Genomic DNA, 21,172 nt, shown 5'->3' with positions numbered 1-21,172 from the left:
TATTTGCATGGCTAGCCCGATGCCGAAGCACCACTACTGAAAAAGCTGTTGGCAGCATCGGCTAACTAGCGCCAGATTTTGGAGTGCAGGGGACAAGCCAAGATGGGCTATGAGACATACGTTCACACTCGGTATCATGTTTCAATACACTTTAGGTCAATATCACACCGGAATTCTCCTTTAATGTGGGCCTTAATGTACCAGTCTCTCAAAGCATTTCATGATCACTGGCGTGAGAGCCACCGGCTGGTAATCATTCAGGCTTGTGATGGCTGAGGTTTTGGGAACAGGGATTATGGTGGCGGTTTTCAGACAGGTAGGGACTGTGGCTTGCTGTAGTGACAGGTTTAAAATGCGTGTGAATACTGAAGCGCATTCCTTCAACGCTCATCCTAGAACACCATCAGGTCCCGTGGCTTTGTTGCAGTTGATGTTGTGTAGTGCTGTGTTTACCTGGTAGGTCAGAAGAGTGAGTGGCTGATCGCTCTCTGGAGAGGTGGTGCTTGTATGTGGGTCCGGTCCCCTGTTGGAGTTGGAGCTGGAGTCTTCAAAGGGGGCGAAGAAGGTGTTTAGCTGGTCTGGGAAAGAGGGGTCAGTTGAGGTGGGGTTACTGTTGCTCTGTTTGGGGCCGGTAATGTTCCTTACACCCTGCCACATTGCACGGGGGTTGTTTTCATTGAAGTTGTCCTCAATGTGTTGTTTGTATTTCCGCTTTGCAGATATGATGCCTCTAGGTTGGCCCTCACCCTTCTGTACTCCTCCCTATCCCCTGATCTCAGCGCTGTGTCCCGGGCTCTGAGCAGCTCCCTCAATCTGTTGTTAAACCAGGGCTTCTGGTTGGGGAGCACTTTAATTTGCTTCTTTGTTGTTGCAATGTCTGTGCAGAAGTTGATGTAGTAGAGGACTGTAGTGGTATGGTGCTCAATGTCTGTATGTTCAAAGAGTAGATAGCACTATCACATCCATCATACATCATCATCTATCATATCACATTCCATTTTGTGCATCATCGGATGAAATTTGCAATGATGTGACTCAACAATCTCTGCCTATAAAGCCTTTAATTGACATCACGCTCTGTCTGCCACTCGTTGTCTGTAGCTGATCGAAATTACATAAGCCTAAAGCTTTGATGTAAGGCTATATGTTTAGCCTATTGAATAACTTAATGGTATAGAAGACAAACCATTTTGTAGAAAGATGCATCATCATATGAGATTTGCAATGATGTGACTCAAAAACAGTCTTTGGTAGCATAATTGACACATCGCTCTGTCTGCCACTCGATGTCTAGCTGTGTGGCATTCTGAAACGTCCTTAAACTCCGCTTACCCTCTCTGTCTCTGGTCCTGCGGTGTGCTGTGTGAGAGGAGGAGTGGTTACAGTAGAGGGGAGAAAGCCAATGTGTGCTTCTTTTACCAATATATTTAATGATATCTTTTGCATTACTTATCCAAACAACGTCAACCTTTGCACTGTACTTACTCATGCCCGTAGCAAGACATCTGTCAAGTTTGAAATCAATCAGACTAACGGTTTGACAGATATGCAAGCCTACAGTGCTGTGTGAGAGGGGGAGTGGATACAGTAGAGCGAAGAAAGCCAATGTGTGATTATTTTACCTACATATTTAACAATATATTTTACATTTCTTATCCAAACAATGTCAAACTTGGCACTGCACTTACTCATGCCCGTAGCAAGACACCGTTTGAAATCAATCAGACCATCGGTTTGACAGATATGCACAGAACACACAGACAAACAGACAGACGTTCTTGTCATTTATAGATAGATTTGAAGCATCTTTATGAAAAAAAACATTTTGGAGACTCCTGTGTACCACTAGAGAGAGTCCACATACCACAGTTTGAGAACCACTGGTGTAGGCTACACTCACAAATACATTACATAAACACAGGGGCGCCTGCAGGAATGAATGTAATGGTACACATACCCACCTACCCCCACCCCCCACCCCCTGTGTGCAACAAAACATTAGTTGTAAGAATTTGTCTTTCCCGTTCTTAGGTTTGTGCATTGGTCAGCTAAAAAGTAGCCTACATTGTACTAACAGCCTATCTTTACAACATCTAGGTATGACAGACCTATCAATATTTAAATAATCTGGATCCATTTAGGATTTCGGAAAATCCTCTGGACATTTACAATAGTTCTCATATTTCAAATATGCGCCAAATATGCAGTCAATATCCAGCCAAAATAATTAATGACACAGGCCTATTTCGCCTAGTGGTAGGCCTACTATGTTTCAACACACAATGGTCAACAGAGGAGCAGCTGGGACTTTTTTAGTGCAGATTTTCCTAATCCAGGCTCAAATTCAGTCCAATTAATTTCATGATTTCAGATACTGCATTTCAGTTAAAACTGAATCAATATGACATTGTCTGATAAGGTAAACTTAGACTACATTATTGAGATTACATGTGGAGTAGCCTACTATTTTTGCCAATTTTGTGACCTAGCCTACTCAAGGACGCAGGATGCTGCTTTAGATGGAGTGTGAATGTGACCTTGATTTTAAAACGTGCCATATTAAGGCAGTTCCTTGTGAAAATGTGCCTGGTTTTAGGAGTGGGATGGCCTAGTCTAAATTACACCTGACTTGTCATACGCTTTGACAGTGCACTGCTCTTTCGTTGATGTTCTGCGCTAATTTGTCTGGGGGAAGGGAACTCACGTTAGCTCCGCCTTGTCTGGCTAGACTTAGCTAGAGAATTGCTGTGCATAGCTGCGACCGAGCGGGTCCTGTGTGAAGATTTCTGCCGCGGTGGAATTCGCCCTTTGTATCACGGTTGACGTTTCACAACACATATTTGGATTGCTCTATGCGACAGGCGATGAGGGAGCAAATAAGAAAGTAAGTAGCTAACTGCTGTGTGATTAGTGTGTCGTGTGTAGCTAACCGATCCGTAGGCGCTATCTTATATGCTCGTAGATCTTGGGGGATGGGGAGGTATGGTGGGGGGGGGGGATTGCTCTTCACTAACGGTAAGGGTAGGTAGTGCCAGCTGTGGCAGATGTTCTCGGCTGTGAGCGACCCAGCAGGTGTGCCTTGTTACATTGATCCCTTACATCCGCCCATTTTGTCATGGAGAGTTGAAAACCTACGCTTGCAATTCAATGTGTTCTGTGGTCAATCAAGATTATCGGTCGTTGTAGAAACGACGCATCCGCCACCATGTGTTGTGGTGAGCATAACGTTAGCTTGTGGTTTTGATAACCAATTCGTTTGGGTAGTTTATCCCAATGTGTCTCCCGCCAGGATATCCACCACCGTTCTTTGATTTGCGGTCGAATCTGCTGATCACATTGGATCTGCACTGTGGGCTAGGTAGGGCAAGCGACCAACCCAGACTGTTAACGCCCCTCTGATTTTTCATAAAGCGCGCACATATAGACGGTTTTATTAATTCGCTGTTGTATCAGTTGTGTCCCAAGACCATTGACACACTCGTTACTATGCCAAAGAATGTGACTCTTATACAAAAACGGACACATAAGTGATAACTGGACACTTGATTGTGGTAGATTTCTTGGATAGAATGGGAAACAGTCTAACACTAGATACATGAGACCTGGTAATTTATAACAGTCTGCTAAAGTGTTTGTTCATGATCTGAAGGGGATGGGGAACTTGGCCTAATAAAGTAGGCTTACTTGTATGTATCTTGCACAAGTGTAGGCTTGATTAATAGATATAGCCCATATCAACCTTGATACTTGATGCTGAATTAGCTACATGTAGCATCCTTTTGCCAGTAACAAGCCTAGATCAACTGTTGTGATATTTTGCTTTTATTACACTTTAAAAGTGTCATTAAATAACTACAAGCATAAAAATATTGGGGGGAAAACACCTATTACATTTCCAAAAGCAAGAAAAAATTTAAAGGCACTTCAAAATGTTTCAAAATAGTTAAAAATACTTCATTTCATGGCTTAGTCACCTATTAGGCTACATTTAACATTTTATCCTAAACAATTGAAATTAGCAAATGCATCACAGTGAGGTCAGCAAGAGTTTGAATAGACTTAAACTGGGGACTAGGACTGAAAGGTAAAATATGTCTAATATTTCCAAACCAAGGTTTGCCAATGGCCCATCCCAATCCACGATTCAGGCTAATGATTCATTAGAAGTACACTATATAGAGCATATCCCACATACATGTAGCAATTCTCACTGAATCATCTCAGCCAGTTTGAGTGATTTTCGATCATTAGAAATATGCGATGGGTGTCCCACTTCTCAGTCTGTGTTGAGGTTAAGGCAGTGGGTATGAGCAAGCCTAAGGAACTAACCAGAAATCCGTAAACTTCCTACACCAGCTGCAGTCAGGTATCAGGATATTGTTTTGATTTTGTAAAGATGATTCCACCTGACATTGTGCCATGGTTGGATCTGAGTGAGACCCCATGTATTTGAAAAGATCCTGCAATAATGTTTCCAGCAGACTCTTCATTTGATGAGCCTGATGTAGCACACGCATAAATAAGCTTTACCTAAATAAGCTCTACACACAAGGGCACAGACACACAAGTCAAGTGATTCTTAAAATAAGTCCACAAAGTAAACCAGCTGTTATTAATGTCTTTAATGTGAAATTGTGGAAACTCACACAGATGCAGCTGATGACAGCATAGTGTGGTTGTATGCACATTCATTTTGACAAGTAATTTTGATATAATGATGAGATAAAATTGCCAGTTAGTTACATTTTAGTAATTTGTATGGTTTATAGTTTAGTTGGTGAGAACTGATAAAATTTTATAGTAAATGAAATGTCATTACATTTCAGTTTTTAGTCATTACATTGGGCGAAAAGGTTCTGTTTCCGGAGATAAAAATAGTATTTATTGATATGACTTGTTTATGGGCATATTCCAGTGGCGGACCGTGCGTTCAGTGGTTAGGCCTTCAATGATGACTATTTTTTGCCAAAAAATTAGCCTGGCTAGCGCCACCACTTCTTAATGAGACGTGATCTGGGAACCAAACGTTCATTTTCTTGTATTTGAAAAAAATGTCCTGATCCGTTTATTGGGTGCCACGGATGTCTATCAAATGCGTCTCTGCATAGCTCATCATCGTCTTGCTTCCCCCTTGTTCTGTGATTGGTCTCCTATCTCAGGCGAAAATTTGCTCCATGGTCTCCACGCTGCCTTAGCAGCGTGAATCAAATCGCGCGCAAGGCAGCATGGGAACACCCAGGCTACCAAAAAATAATAATAGGGGGGCGTTCCGGGGGGGATACCCCCTGAAGATTTTTTTTTTGCATTTCAGTGTTAAAATGTGCAATTTCTCAGCATTTCACGGTGGGGCCATCCTTAAAAATATTCTTGTTTGCAGTAACAGCCAAAAAAAAAAAAAATGGGTCGATAGGTAGGTCAATATTTTTTTTTCAAGATTCAAAGTAAAAAAAAAATACAATTTTGGTCATGGTGATTACGTAGGTATGAATTTAAACAATTGTGCATATTGTGACGTAACTGACTGGGTCCTCAACCCGTGCCTTCAGGCGCATCACTGCAAACCTCAATCTGATGCAGGTTATGTAGACCAGCCTTTCTCAAACTTCTTTGACCTGAGGCCCAGTCATGGCAGACTTTGGGGCCATAGGGCTCATCTACACGTACCCAACCCCACTCCCTCCAAATCAAATTGTCATTATCATTATCACAATCATTATTATGCCTAGATTGTTATACATGCACTTTCACTTAAATATTTTGTTACCTGCACATCAGAGGACTGTTTTAGTAATGTAAGATATAATTAGTTTCATTACTTTTGCATGGTTGCATGATGCTTACATAAGAAAATAAATACTTCTCAAAACAGCAACAATTATATGGGTGCTATTGTTTTGGGATGTTTCCCTCATGCAAGCATCATACATTGGTATGGAGAAAAAAAATACATGTTTTTTTAATGAAGTTTAATTTGAATGCCTGAATGTAAGGATTCAGGAAACACAATACCAGCTTTTTTGGCGAGCAGATAGGCGTAAATCACTGATCTGTTGATCTTTAACAGATAGAAAGAAGGCTACAATAGCTTTTGGCCACGTTATATTAAAATTTGACTATACAATACTCAGTGCTATACAGTGTATTATACAGTCTCTGCTCTGTTTCTATGGAAGTTCCAAAAATCAACGTTGTTCTATCAAGTGTCGTTAAACAATTAAATAGCATTCAACAGGTTGAAGCGAAGCTTTGATACCAACGTTATTGATTATTTTCAGTTTCTCTCGCGCAGCCTGCATTGAATGAACGCTCATACCACCATTTTATTGTATGGCTACATGTTTAATGGCATCGATAGCAGAAACGTTTGTTTTCTTTTTTTGTCGGCCTGCGGTATCTTCATCAACTTCGCAGCAAATTATCAGACGAAGCACCGGGCCTAATTTCACTCCACGACTCCGCGGACCATCAGTCTCCACTTAGCGGACCCATATTTTGAGAAATACTGAATAGACCACAACCAATTTCAATCAATTCTTCAACACGGTCACCGTTAGACTAGAGGGGAGAAGAGATGGGAAAAGATCTGGGCACACTTCTTCCAGAACTTTGTGCCAAGTAATGAGCGTTGTCGAGATGTTTGTGTGAATGAAACGAAGCGTATAGGCCATAGTGTGACATGCGTAAACCAATGGTGTACAGATGACGCCACAGGGTTTTATTTAAGAGAGCCTACGTTTGTATGTAGGCAATTTATATTCACAATACTAAAATAAATAGTATTTTATTTGTATTGGTTGTTTAGAGTAAAAAAAAAATCGGTCGGTCTTAACGCAAGTTTACACCCGGCAAGTCGGACTAAAAGGGGAAAAAAGATCTTTATTAGGCGAATAGCACCCGGTCATCATCCTTATCAGCAGCAAAGTGATTTACGGGGCAGCCGTGGCCTACTGGTTAGCACTTCGGACCTGTAACCGGACGGTTGCCGGTTCGAACCCCGACCAGTAGGCACGGCTGAAGTGCCCTTGAGCAAGGCACCTAACCCCTCACTGCTCCCCGAGCGCCGCTGTTGATGCAGGCAGCTCACTGCGCCGGGATTAGTGTGTGCTTCACCTCACTGTGTGTACACTGTGTGCTGTGTGTGTTTCACTAATTCACGGATTGGGATAAATGCAGAGACCAAAGTTCCCTCACGGGATCAAAAGAGTACACTTAAGTGAATAGGCTGCTAGGCTAGGCTACTTATTTATCACCCATATTCATTACAATCTGCTGCCTGCTACTGTCCGGTGAAGACGTGCAATTTAGTCCATGTCATATTGAAAGTGAACACCAAGTGCGCTCAAGTATGGGTTTGTGCAGACTATTTTGAAATATTTAGGTTGCTTAACTTATTTTCATGACTTGCACGCACATAGGCTATGGCACTGCCACAGGTCTACAATGATGTGTTCATTTAATAGTTTAATCTGACATCAGCAAACTTGCTTCAGACTGTTTGTAGGGCTCTCCTACTTAGCTGTAGCTTTACAGTGCAACTGTTTTAGGTTGTGTTGCTGCTGTGATTACTCAAAAGCTAATGTGGAACTACAGTAGGCTATCCTACAGTGTTTGCCAAACGTATTTATGAGAAGCTAAGAAAATTTCTCAGCACACCACCATGATATTAAATATAAAAGCCTTGCATTGCCCTATGCTGCTACTACTGCTTGTTGCCTATTTCATAATGTCTGATGGCCACGCCATTGATTTCACCAATAATGTCCACAAAACACAGATAAATAGTCAGACTAATTAACAGGGCAGGAAACCAAGGCAAATGACAATTTTCACATAGATGCCGATCAAGACAGCTTCACCAAAGCCACATCAACTCACACACAACTTCAAGCTAGCATACAATCTTGTAGTAACGAAGCATTGCGGTTTGCAAGCAGCACAAAAACACTTTTTATATAGAAAGGGGCCAGATTACAAGCATGTATTACAAGTCTATGTTATCAAATAAACATGAAACAAAACTTACCAATTCCTGCATAGGCTACTGACCAGCTACGTGCAGAGCTAGCTGACATTATGTGCATCTTGCTAACATGTAGTCCATGTAACTTAATCAAGGCTTATCAATATATATTTTTTAAACAAAAACGGTCAATATAATGTCCATAGCTATAACCAAAGCCATGTCAGTGTGACATGTACTTTTCCAGTGAATGTCAGTCTGACTGACAGAAGATGCTCACGAAGTTCCTCAAGTCAAATAGATAGCGTCAAAATTTGTGATGAACGGTTCCGGGTATTCAACATTGCAGGCCCAACTGCAGTCAGACCTGCCTTCCTCGCCATAATAGGTCGATTTGATTGGCTAATCAGTCAGATGTAGCCATCAATCAACCCGAATCCAAACATATGATTTATAATGGTTGCTTAGGTACCGAAAACGCAGTGATTCCTTGTGAAGGCCTGATGCGGGCCTTAACAAGGGAAGACATGGGATTGGATAAAAATGTTGCACGCCCTCACTATTTGTTCACACAATCTGTCAATCAAATATAGCGGACAGCGCAGGGAGGATATGGTAGTCAAGAACGATCGGGAAGGAGAAGAAGAAGCGAATAATAAATGGTAAAGTAAAATGTTATTAAAGACACTATTATTTTTCATTCGTTTGAAAATAGTTAGGCCTTCAGAGAAGGCCTTGAAGGCCCTGACGGTCCGCCACTGGCATATTCTAGCATGCTCCAGACACGTTACTGTCGATTAATAAGACTTACCTTAACTGATACTTTCAGGAACATTCTGCTGTTAATAAAGTGATATGATAGATAATGTCTGATGCTCAATTGCAACATAAAAACACTTAAGTTGCTTTGGAATATTGTATATCCCCTAGGTCTATTAACATTCAGAATTTTGCTAACCTAAAGCAGGCACAATGGCCCTCATTTCTGAAACAAATGTACTACATAAAACAGGCATAGGACAGGCGTATGCTCATTTCCACACAAAGCATGGCATTTATCAATCAATATCTCAAGTCTCAACTCATGTACACAAGTTTATGAAGCGGCATAGCAAGATGCAGCAGTAAATCGGGGGAGGATTGGAGAGTTTAAGAGTTGAATTCATGGAATATCTTGGACCTAAGACTTTTCCTGCACATTTGTCTTTTCACATAATGAATTTATAGCCATTTTCAGAGCTTTGCAGAGGGGAAATTACACAACATACGTCTGATCCGATTAGATTTTTTAATTCAACAGGAAAATGTACTTCTATTCACAAAGTTTCACTAATGTGTGTGAAATACCAAAAGAGTCAATACCACGATGCTTAAAATGACTTGAAGTTTCAAAGGGCTGTAGTTTTCCAACAATTAGTTATACAAATATACTATTTAAGATCTATGCATAGATTTGGTCTACAAACACCTGTGAATTTGTTCAGATTTTTTTGGAGAGGGTCAACTGTCAGCCACTGGGTGATTTGACACGGAATGACCCTATACTTATGTGAGAGGGGAATCAATGTGCTTTGATTTCAACTTGGTAGTTGTAGTCTACGTGATTAGAAAGCATGTCCACTTGTGTGTAGTATCCAAACAATCCAGCTTTTTTGGTTTATAATCCAGCTCTCAAAGGAAAACATAAATTAGATTGTTACTTCTGGAACCTGAGTGAGTTGTGACTCACTGCGCCCATATCCCTACCCATTCATAAATAATACTTCACAAACTTTTTCCTCAACACATGACAAACCATATATCAGAATAAACAGCAGACCTTACAAAGCTACAAAGTAATCTGGTTTTAAATTTGCAGCAATGTCTACATGCATGTCTCCAATTTTGGGCTTTAGGTTTCACAATATATTTAAATTGTTCAATACATGATTTCATAACAGGCCAAATACAAAATCAATGTTACAAATATCGCCTAGATATCTGTAAATATTAAAATCAGAGGATATACAGCTGACTAAGAGTTTGTCAAAGTAGCCTTAAAGCTGCTGTTGGCAAGATTTTTATGATCATATTCACTGAAACTGACACTATGCTTCGACAGAACTACATAAATCAGCTGGTTTTAGAAAAAACCCCGCACTTCTACCTCCACCTAGAGTCTGTTATTTGTTTTGCAAAAATCTACAGCTCCCGGTTCTTCTGGTCCAATCAGAGCAGGCCTGTGTGAGATCTGACTGTCAATCACAGTTTGGTGTGCACTGACGAGCACAAACTCAATGAGAGGGTTCTCTGTGGTAGTGGGGGAGGGGCATGAGAGTTGTAAACATTCAACATTTTGGCTAATCTCCCCTCAGTCCCCTCAATCTGTCAGACTTGCCAACTGCAGCTTTAATGATCACAAAATGCTAAGGATGCATGTAGGCTATTTGAGTTTCTTACGGCTCCCACACACAGTTGTGTGCGTTGCAGTGCTGGAGACGCATCCCGTTCACTTTACATGGGGTTATGTCATCTGTTGCCGAACTGAATTGTGGTCCGCTGCGTCACGTTGCTCCCGTCGCTTGCATTGAGAAGTTCAACTTTTGCTGCACCGACGGACGGCACCAGCCAATCAAATTACGAACAAGTGAACAACAGACGGCACCAGCCAATCAAATTACGGTTATACCTTAAGTCATAGCTACCGTCGGGAACACCCACTGGCATGCGTTGACAGAACGCAACTGTGTGTGGAAGCCGATAAAGCTGAACTGTGCTTAAATTGTTCAATAGGCCTACATGATTTCCTAATATGCCAAATAGAAAATAAATGTTAAATATAGCCTAGATATCTGTAAATATTAAAATCAGTTCTATGATTTACAGTTCTATGTAATATAATTTTTATGTAGCCTACTGTATAGTTTTTGGTGCCCTGTGGCCTTTGTGCCCCCCACCAAATATGCCCCAAATAAAGGCCAAGGGGCCTTGCCCCTAAAATTATGAAATTCCAAGCCTGGCCTGCAGTATCTTACTAGTCATAGCTAGTCGAGTAAAGAGGGGCACATGTGCTTGAACATTATAAAAAAGAAAAAGCAGGATTTCAACTCTGAAAATTTCATGGCAACTGTTTTACTTAGCAGCCATAGTATATATACTCTTTTATTGCTCATTCAATGTCCCTAGACATTACCCACCCACTCAACCGCTACTTCTCACCCCTACCCTCTGGCAGGTTTAGAAGCATAAAGTGCAATAAAGCCCGCTTCAGCAGAAGCCTAATCCCCTTAGGAATCCAAACACTCAACAACACAAAGCCCCTCAGATAAATATATGCTGTGCAATAATATAATAATAATATGTTTTTGTATGTCTTTTATGTAAAAGTCTGTGTCAAATGCCTATGATGTATGTAAGGTGTATGTCTGTATGTGTCATTCATATGTCTGTGATCATGTATGTGCCATCCTGTGCTTGTGACCATGCAGGATGAAAAGCGGGATGGAAAATGTGAAAAAGAATCTCCCTAAGGGGACAACTAATAAACTAACTCTTTTGATCCCGTGAGGGAAATTTGGTCTTTGTATTTATCCCAATCCGTGAATTAGTGAACACACAGTGAGGTGAAGCACACACTAATCCCTAAGCAGTGAGCTGCCTGCTACAGCGGCACTCGGGGAGCAGCGAGGGGTTAGGTGCCTTGCTCAAGGGCACTTCAGCCATTCCTACTGGTCGGCGTTCGAACCGGCAACCCTCCAGTTACAAGTCCTAAGCGCTAACCAATAGGCCATGGCTGCCCCTATAGCCCCTATATAACATATAGCATTATTGACAGTTATAGTTAGTTCTGTCGTAGTGATAATGTTCGTTACCATCCTTACTGCTTTAGACAACATTCTAATATGCCAGTTCTCTCAATATTTAAATAAAATCAGATTTGCCATTAAAACCTTGCCATTAAAACCTTCTCTGTTCCCATTGTGGTAACTTTGAGGACTCATTTACTCATTTAGGCCTATCCACCACAGTATCAACTGAAACTTTCTTCACGAAAAGAAATAGTTCAACTGTCGTTTGTGATGTAGACAGCTAGTGTGACCCCTGATATTATGCATATCCACTTAGGATATCGGAAAAGTCGTTTCTTGACTGAAAATACCTCATATTCTAGGTGGGCCAAATATGCTCCATATTTATAGTGTTGGCCATCGAAACCCTGTGTCGGTGGCACTTAAATCCCCGGCTGTTTTTTTTTTTTACGAGGCATCACTGCACGGCATACGCCATCTCTAACGTCATGCTCTGATAACTGTATTAGAGCCCTTCATTAGGAAACTAAATTGTTAGACTTATTTGAACACACAGGGCCAGATATACTAACGTTTTTGCGCCCACTTGAGGCGTATTTGTTTCGCAACGTGCGTGTAAAATCATTGTGAGGTATGTACAAACAGGCTGCAATGATATGTGTAAAAGCGCAAACTGCCTGTCACGGGAGCTGAAAATAGCTAACTGCGTCCAGGGGAAAGTGGGAGTTTAGCGTAAAAAGATGGGAGGGGAAGCGTAAAGAGTGCCTAATTATGTATTCCGTGGTATGTACAAATATTGCTCCTGAAAGCGCACGTCTATCCTGCGCCTAAATACTTCCGCCTTGTAAAAGCAGGTGTTAATCCAAATTGCTGTTCAATGTGTCAATAAGAGAACCTTTCAAAGACAACAAAATCGCTATTTAGAGCACCAGTTTTGTAAGTATTTGTACTATCAAAAGCAACCTTAACTTTCGTTGGCCTTTCGAATGTCTTACTTTCACTTTCACGTCATTCACTTAAACTTTCCTACTTGCTAGATTTGACCAATTTTCCATAGCCTATGTGCACTTAGTTTGAGTAAAACTACTGATCTTCATTATCTCCCTGCTTGTTCTTATCTTATCATGTATGGTATTATTTCATGATTGCTAAACGTTTGATTCTTTTTTATGTTGTCATCAGTTAACTTCATTCAACTGCGCTTGTATGTAGGCTCTGCCATTCAGTTGTGGACGTTTGTAAATTGCGTTTATGGGTGGAGAAAGGCAAAGAAAGGCGCAGTTTACACTAGTTTGATAAATACGTCGGAAACTTGGGTCTGACAGCGACTAATCTGACTTCAGTGACTACTTATGGATAGGCCCTGGGTGGGCTCCAGGAACTCCATAGTGTCCCTTTATGTCACTGAGTCTCGTGGTTGGCATATAGTTTCACCTACAAAAGTTGGTTGGGATTTGGACCTCCCTTAGACAAACATAAGTGGAGGGGGGACGTGTGTGTAACTCCTCAAGACAAACTTTCATATGTACACTGCATTACCCACAATCAACAGGAAGTGGGATAATTGGGATTTTGTGAGTTGTGACATATAAACAATTTTGAAGCACTTCTCCTAGACGATTTATCAGCTTCATGGCAAAGTTGGTAAACATGATGTCAAGCCCCACCCACCACATACTGCCAGGCAGGCTGAAATCATGGTTCCCATGGGTGAACACAAATTAAATTTGGCACCCATATCATCCCTCACAGTCTCTACTCAGGGACAGAGACTCCATACTGCCCCCTTATGTCATTGAGTTCTGTGGTCTAATTACTAATAGCTAAAAATATTTAGTAGTTTGAATACTTCATATTGATTCTTAAACTATTACACTTTACACATTACTGGGTCATTCTATGCCATCATACAGGTGCCATTTGCGTCCACAACATTTGATGATATGCATAAGGCACAAACTAGTGTGTTTCCTAAAGCTAATAATTCAAGGGTTCTTGTTAACATGATGTTCAAGAAAATGCTATTCTTAGAGGATCACAATATTTTTAACCATTTTTCACAAGTGCATGGCCATTTCCATAGGTACTTTCTGAAGTCTGACCCCCTAAGTTTAGTTTAGTTTAGGTCTGACCCCCTAAGTTCTTTTTCATAGAAAAGTAAACAGAAAAAGTTTAATGTTAATCAATTCAATTTTAGAGGTAACTCAAAGAGGTTGAAATTTCTTATAAATGGGCAAATTGTCGCATTTTTACCATTAAATTATGGCTAGCAGTTGATTCTTCTATCACGTCTCATTGACTAGTTTTGTTCCATTCTTGATAAAAGCTATCAATAAAAACTAAAATGAAGCCAGGTAATTTGTGAATGTTGCCTGGTTATAATAGTACTTCTTTAAACTTTCACTGAAAATGTCTTAACGTTTATCTCATATCATACAGCAAATAGGGGCAGCCTTGGCCCCTATTAGGGTTAGGGCTTCTGTAACATGGCAGCTCACTGCTCCGGGTTAGTGTGTGTGCTTCACCTCACTGTGTGTTCACTGTGTGCTCTTTGTGTTCACAAATTCAAGGATGGGATAAATGCAGAGACTAGGGTTGGGACGGTATGGATGTTTTCTTACCGCGGTTGGAAAGCAAGAAATTACAGTTTTGCGGTACATGACCTGAAAGAAATAAGCAGTTTATCAACAAGGCTATCACGATTTTAGAACTGTTACATTCATGACGCTTAAAGGAATTATCCAGAGTAAAATGCACTTTAGATCAATTTACGGATGATTGGGAGTACATACGTTGAGTTGACATCAAAATCATGTCATTCGGATGTGTTTTGAGAAAGTTCGATTTTACCGTTTTTAGTCAAAACTCGTTAGCCTGGAAGTGACCCGGGCATGTCATTTTGCCGCTACACAACGCTATTTTTATACCTCTTCTACAGTTCCAAACAACATTACACTTACGTGGTAGTGTGTAGAGGGTCCCTAAAGCCAAACCGAAGTATCCCGAGGTCTTTATGTGGTCGGATAGAGAGTCCAGAATGAATTTCATCAAGCCAGTACCTTTCCTGAAATGTTGCTGCTGCAGTTGCCATCTTTTTATAAAAATAGCGTTTTGTAGCGGTGAAATGTTGTTGTCGGTGCTCCGCGATGTTAGGTGCTGGACCTCCTCCCTGCAGGCTGTCTCATTATTGTTGCTGATGAGAGCAATCACCGTCTGCAAACTTGGACAATGGTGTTAGAGCCATGTACAGGTATGCAGTCGTAGGTGAAGAGGGAGTAAAGGAGGGCTCAGCACACGCCTGTGTTCAGGGTGAGGGTTGAGTGGGTGAGGTTATCTAATCTAACAGACTGCGGTCTGTTGGTTAGGAAGTCCAGAATATAGTTTCAGAGGGAGGTATTGATGTCCAGTTCACTGAGTTTGGTGATCAGTTTGGAGGGGATAATGGTGTTGAATGCTGAACTGAAGTCAATGAACAGCATTCTCACATAGGTGTTGCTATTGTCAAGGAGGGACAGGGCAGAGTGAATTGCCGTAAAGATGGCATCCTCTGTGCTCCTGTTCTGGCAAATTCTGTTGAAGCACTCTATACTGCAAACAAAATCTACCTCTGGGTACAAATAAAGTAACTTGAACTTGCACTAGTTATAAAGTTATTAATCTAGCTATTAATTCATAGAACGATCATTTTACTAACACAAAGGTTATGAAGAAATATGGGTAACACTTTATAGTAAAGGTACATGAATTATCATGAATTCATGCATGAATTAATTCATGATTTATACATTACTTCCTTTATCCTTTATATCCTATTAATCATCAGGAATTGACATGAATTCATATACTCTCATTCATGATGACCTCATGTATGAACAACACATCAACTAAAGCATTAGGTGTGATGGGTATATCATTGTGATTTATGATTTCTTAAGCATGATCATCATGATTACATGAATTTTAGGATAATTGCTCATGCATTCATCATGTCTGTGGCCCCTCAACTAAAGTAGTGAATAATGACATGTGTTTAGAGAACTCCAAAGTTATGAGAATTTTAACAGTGATGACCACATTTTTGGCAGAGAAATAAAGTCATGATCATGGTTAATACATCATAATTCATAATGATGTGCCCATCGTACCTAATACTTTAGTAATGTGTTCATGTATGAGGTCACAAATGACAAACTATGGACTCAGTAAATTCCTGATGATTAATTAGATATTAATGAATGAAGTAATACATAAATCATGAATTACTTCATGTACCCTTACCGTAAAGTGTTACCGAAATGGGTAAAGGCCTGTGTAACTTAATCCGAGACTACATACATTACCAACCTAATTCGCTTCAATTATTTAAAATGTAATGTAAATCAGGTTTTATGGCCAAGTATACTTGGGTATACAAGGAATTTGTCTCTGCATGTATCCCATCCGTGAATTAGTGAACACACAGGTCACACGTTGAAGCACACATTAACCTGGAGCAGTGAGCTGCCTTGCTACAGTGATGCCCGGAGAGCAGTGAGGGGTTAGGTGCCTTGCTCAAGGGCACTTCAGCCGTGGATGTGGGCATGGAAGACTAGTGCTCAACCTTTCCACCACCCACATATTTCCTACTGGTCAGGGATTGAACCGGCAAACCTTTGGTTTCAAGCCCGAAGACCTAACCAGTAGGCCACAATTAAACTTTACATTTCATCACTACACATCTTTCTTGACCCTCAAAAAACATAAGTCTCATTCGTCAAATACCGTGTGCCTGCTCAGTTATAACATTTTAACAATTACATTTTTCAAAGTTTTTTTCAGGTAATTAACATAGGCATAATACTAGATTTTTTCACAGCCTGTATCCTTGATCTGTTGGCCAAGGGAGATTTCTGTGAACAATATGAATTAATTTACATGGTATAATGACATCCGCCCAATGAAAGTGCCCAAAATCGCCATTTTGGCAACCATTTTGTTTATGCTAAGATGGTCATAAACTCTATATTCAGCTTGGGAACAGGGCTAGTTGGATTCAGCACACCTTAATTATGTTAAAAAAGTCCTGTTCCCAACTTTTACTAAAAAATGCCTCTAGGAAGCACATATCTTAAAAATATCACCTGTCTATAAAGTGCATTTTACTCCGGATAATTCCTTTAGTGCTAATGTTACAAAAGTTGGCCACTGCAAGTTTCAATGGCTGCGTCAGGTTGTAACAAAGGTAGGTCCTAGGCAGTGTTGGGGTCGTTACTCAAAAAAAGTAATGCATTACAAGTTACTTGTTACTTCTTTAAATTGTAATGAATACTTTACTCGTTAGTTATTTTGGAAAGTAACATGTTACTTGTTATCGTTACTTTACTTTTGAGTTGGTCTCTAACCAGGGTGCAACATTCAAAGAGTTAAGCAACATTGTTAATATTCGCAATTTCAGATTCGGCATTGGTCAGCTAAAAGTAGCCTAGTAGGCCTACTTTCACTAACAATAGCCTATATTAATTTTGTCACCTGCTAAATTTACCTTTTGTTTACTTTTATTTTACTGTTATGTGTGTGTGCTTTAACATCAGTTAAAGCTTCGGGCTTCATTCAGCGTTTTGTTCTCTTCTACATTTACTGAATTTTGAATTGTAATGTGTTACCTTACTTGGTTACCCAATAAAGTAACAAAATTACAGTAACGCCTTACTTTGTAATGCGTTACTCCCAACACTAGCCTAGGCCTACATGTCGTTGTTAAGTTACTAGAACATATTTTTTAATTATTTTTCAACTTTCATGGAGTAAACATGTATGACTCCTATCTGGCCATATCACATAGAAGAAAGTTGTATTTGATAACCACTCAAATCAATCTAACCATTGAAATCACCATTAGCGGTGGCTTTCTTAATCTATTTCAATAATTTTACAACGTTTCTAATACATTAGTATATTTTTTTTACACTGTAGGAATCACATACTACAACATATATTCATACCAACACAATCAATTTGTGACTACAGAGTTTTATTTTAGCATGGGTTTCCTCCGTAAAAGAGACCTGCATGTAACTTCACAGCTTGCGGTTAAAATCCTTAAATTCACGGACCAGTTTTGGCTTTATTTTTTTGGCAAAAACCGTCGCTCTTAACAGCCGCCAGTCTTTGAGAAGACGTGAAATATCCCCTGGAATTTTGTTTTTTTTTATATTACACCTGCCAGGGAATCCATATTATGTGGGTAAGCTACTGCCTAGCAGGTAAATCACATTTAAATGGCTATAGCCTACATTTAAAACAATTTATTAGCTAGAAATGGTGCCACATGTCTACATTCAATGCTATTTAAGCCACTTGGAAAGTTTGTTTAGATCCAGTGATTCTGCCGTCATGGAAACGCTACGTCAGACTTCGGTACTCTTTTGAGTCTATATTTTCTCCAAAACTCATAAAACTTTGCAGATAATGTTTTTTCAACAAATATAACATATTCAGGAGGCAGAGACATTGAACCCCAAACTGTAAATGAAATTGAGTGCACTGGTGAGTAGAACAGTGCTATGCTGTATGCCAGCAGTGAGGGGTTAGGTGCCTTGCACAAGGGCACTTCAGCCGTGCCTACTGGTCAGGGTTCGAACCGGCAACCCTCCGGTTACAAGTCCGAAGTGCTAACCAGTAGGCCACGGCTGCCCCAATGCCTCATGGTTCAGTTGCAAATCTCTCTCTTCTTGCATCATAGAATGGCAAAAAACCTTACATAGCATTGAAAATAGCAGTTTAAAAGTAAACTCAAATTAGTTAGAATAATAGTAATATACTTGATATAATAACAATAGCAATACTAATGACAATAATAATAGCAAGTCTTCATAACAATAAACATTACAAACTATGACAATGTAAAATTAACTATCTATCTATTTGTCTTTTCTCCTCAGCCACCAGACACAGACAACAAGCTGGGATCATCCCCAAATGACCGAACTCTACCAGTCTTTAGGTCAGCAACTCAGTATTTTTTTGTGTGTGTTGATTGTGGATCTGTCAGTGCATTAAATAATAGTTTCCTCGAGCTTGATGATGTATGTTAGTGTAACATCTGTAGACACTAACATAACATATCATAAATTTTAATTTGCAAGCATTTATTGGCATGCAATTTGGTGTCATTGACTTTCATCTTGGAGCTGTATACTGCCTTTTGAAATAGGATACAAGGTAGACACTAGCACTACTAAGACAATGCATTACATTTCTGCATTAAATATCTGTTTCAAGAAAACAGAAAAATATGAATCATATTTGGCTTCAAAACTCCTGTTATGCTTACATTAAAGGTATAGTCTGCGTTTCTAATTAAATACATGTGAAATTCAATGAAATGCTCTTCATGCTAGATGTCTGCAAATGATGGATTTTCCATTCCCTCTCTTGCAAGATTCAATCCCACTCCCGCAAAATTATGTAAACATTTGTCCACATGTGTTCTAACAACCAGGAAGATGGATCCAGCAATACAAGAGTTTAAAAATAAATTGTTGAAAAGGTTACAATTGTGTACACATTATGTCAAGGATAAATGAGTAGATCCACATGTCTCCAAATGTCTGAACCTGCGGTACCTCTAGTACTGAGCAGGATTATCATTGCAACAACACATCATTAGTAGGGTAAAACTAACCTGTCTCATGACGGTTAGGTAAGTAACAGTTGGTAAGTATGTTGTTCAGCAATAAATCCAAGAAATAAGATCCTCATAATTTGGGACACTCACTTTTTGAGAAATACTTTGGGACGCTAAACTGCACGTATACCCATGTACGCTCAGAGTCTAACTAATAACAGTACAGTGCCTCATGACAGCAGTATTATAGAGCCTGATGGCAGACGGAATGAAAGAACAGCGGTAGTGTTCCATTTTGCTAGATGGATGCAGCAGTCTATTGCTAAAGGAGCGCTCCCACTGCCCCGTTCAAAGGGTTAGAGGGGTTGGTCATAGATGCAAGTATGTCCAACATTCTCTTCTCTCACCCACCACCTCAATGAAGTCCAGAGAGAGAGAAGAGAATACATAGTTAAATTGAAGGAAAATATGTCAGGAAATGGCTATGAAAAAATAAGTAAACATAGCCATATCTACAGTTAAGAAAAACAATACAAAGTTTCAATAAACTGGAACTGTTTTGTCTCACAAATGTTGCTGTACACAGAGTGCAGTGTGTCCCCTAGAAATGTTTCCAGCAGTGGTGCTATTAGTTGCAGCTAGGCTTAATTTAAATCTCCCAGATTTGGATTGGCACCTATTTCATTGGCTCTGAAACCTCTTTAATCACTATAAAAATCTATAATGTTAAATACATTTTCTCTAATATTTCATATTCTGTCACTCATTTGTCATTGAAGTTTTACGTAAATTGCCTGTTTCCATGGGTGTTGTTCGGCCGAGTGGTGCAGGCAACAGCGGTGGGAATATCCATTACCAATCTCATGATTATGAATGCTATATTGCTTTCATACAACAATTCTACCACAAACTAAATAATCTGAAAACACCCCATTATTGTTGGTTTAACTTTGTTTTATTTCGACATAATTTTTACGCATAAAAAAATAGTTCCATTTTCAATAGACAGCGTCTTGGTTGCCACGTAACCAACATTCCAGATCCCTCTCCGACGGGTCTTTGTGGTTTTTCATATCTTCGTTGAAAGAGAAGGACAGCCATTTTCATCCTGTTTTAAAATGATTGAAACGGAAGGCGAGTGTGATTCACTGATATTAATGTTAGCTGTGCTAAATAGATTTGCATGTATGTTACAAGGACACTGGGCCATGTCATGTAAGGATGGTAGGTTACTGCAAAAAAACAAACATGGCCTACATTGCAGAACCACATCAACTTTATTAATTTATTGTAAATAAATGTTACGCTACTGTGCACAGCCCCATGCTTTTCTAACCTGACGATGCTAAGTCTCCTCCAAGTGATAATCATATTATACACAATGCTGGCAATGCTGAGAACTATTAACATCCTTGTTTATCTAATCCACAGATGTGGTGGAGCACTGTTTTGTTTGGTTTGCTAAGGTGTAACCCTTTGCTTAAAATAGTGGAGAGTTGGGATATGAGAACTTTAAATTAATTTGAATTTAACGGTTATTGCTACATTGTGTCAAAGCGTTATAGAATCTTCACATTGTATCGCGGAGTGATTTATTATTAGCTGTGCAAAGTCTGTGTTGAAATGACCAGGGATATGCCAATGTATTCCAGATGTAAATGGTTGCATATTACTCTAATGTTGTTAAACCTAACAGTAGACCTTAATTTCACAGCCTAGGCAGGTCAGCAACACCTGAGAAATTGAGAAAAGCCAGCTTACTGATCAACTTACTGTTAGCCTACTATTATTTGTTGATATAAAACCTGGAGAGGAACA

At 39.8% G+C, this 21,172-nt stretch overlaps 1 protein-coding gene across 11 annotated transcripts in view; it reads left to right on the top strand.

Annotated features, from left to right (window-relative positions):
* The window catches only part of dmd (dystrophin), a 493,723-nt gene that overhangs the window by 397,539 nt on the left and 75,012 nt on the right, over positions 1 to 21,172 (top strand). For 10 of the 11 annotated variants that reach the window (XM_048268223.1, XM_048268225.1, XM_048268222.1 and 7 more), the window contains one exon: positions 18,669 to 18,730. In XM_048268223.1, the coding sequence (XP_048124180.1) occupies positions 18,669 to 18,730 (62 nt within the window). Of the gene's footprint in view, positions 1 to 2,714; positions 2,885 to 18,668; positions 18,731 to 21,172 lie in introns of those variants that run through there. The other variant, XM_048268231.1, reaches the window with a different exon arrangement.

This window comes from Alosa alosa, chromosome 17 (genome assembly GCF_017589495.1).
Source record: "Alosa alosa isolate M-15738 ecotype Scorff River chromosome 17, AALO_Geno_1.1, whole genome shotgun sequence".
Taxonomy (NCBI): domain Eukaryota; kingdom Metazoa; phylum Chordata; class Actinopteri; order Clupeiformes; family Clupeidae; genus Alosa; species Alosa alosa.
Note: the sequence above shows the minus strand (reverse complement) of the source record. Positions and strands in the feature narration are given on the sequence as shown.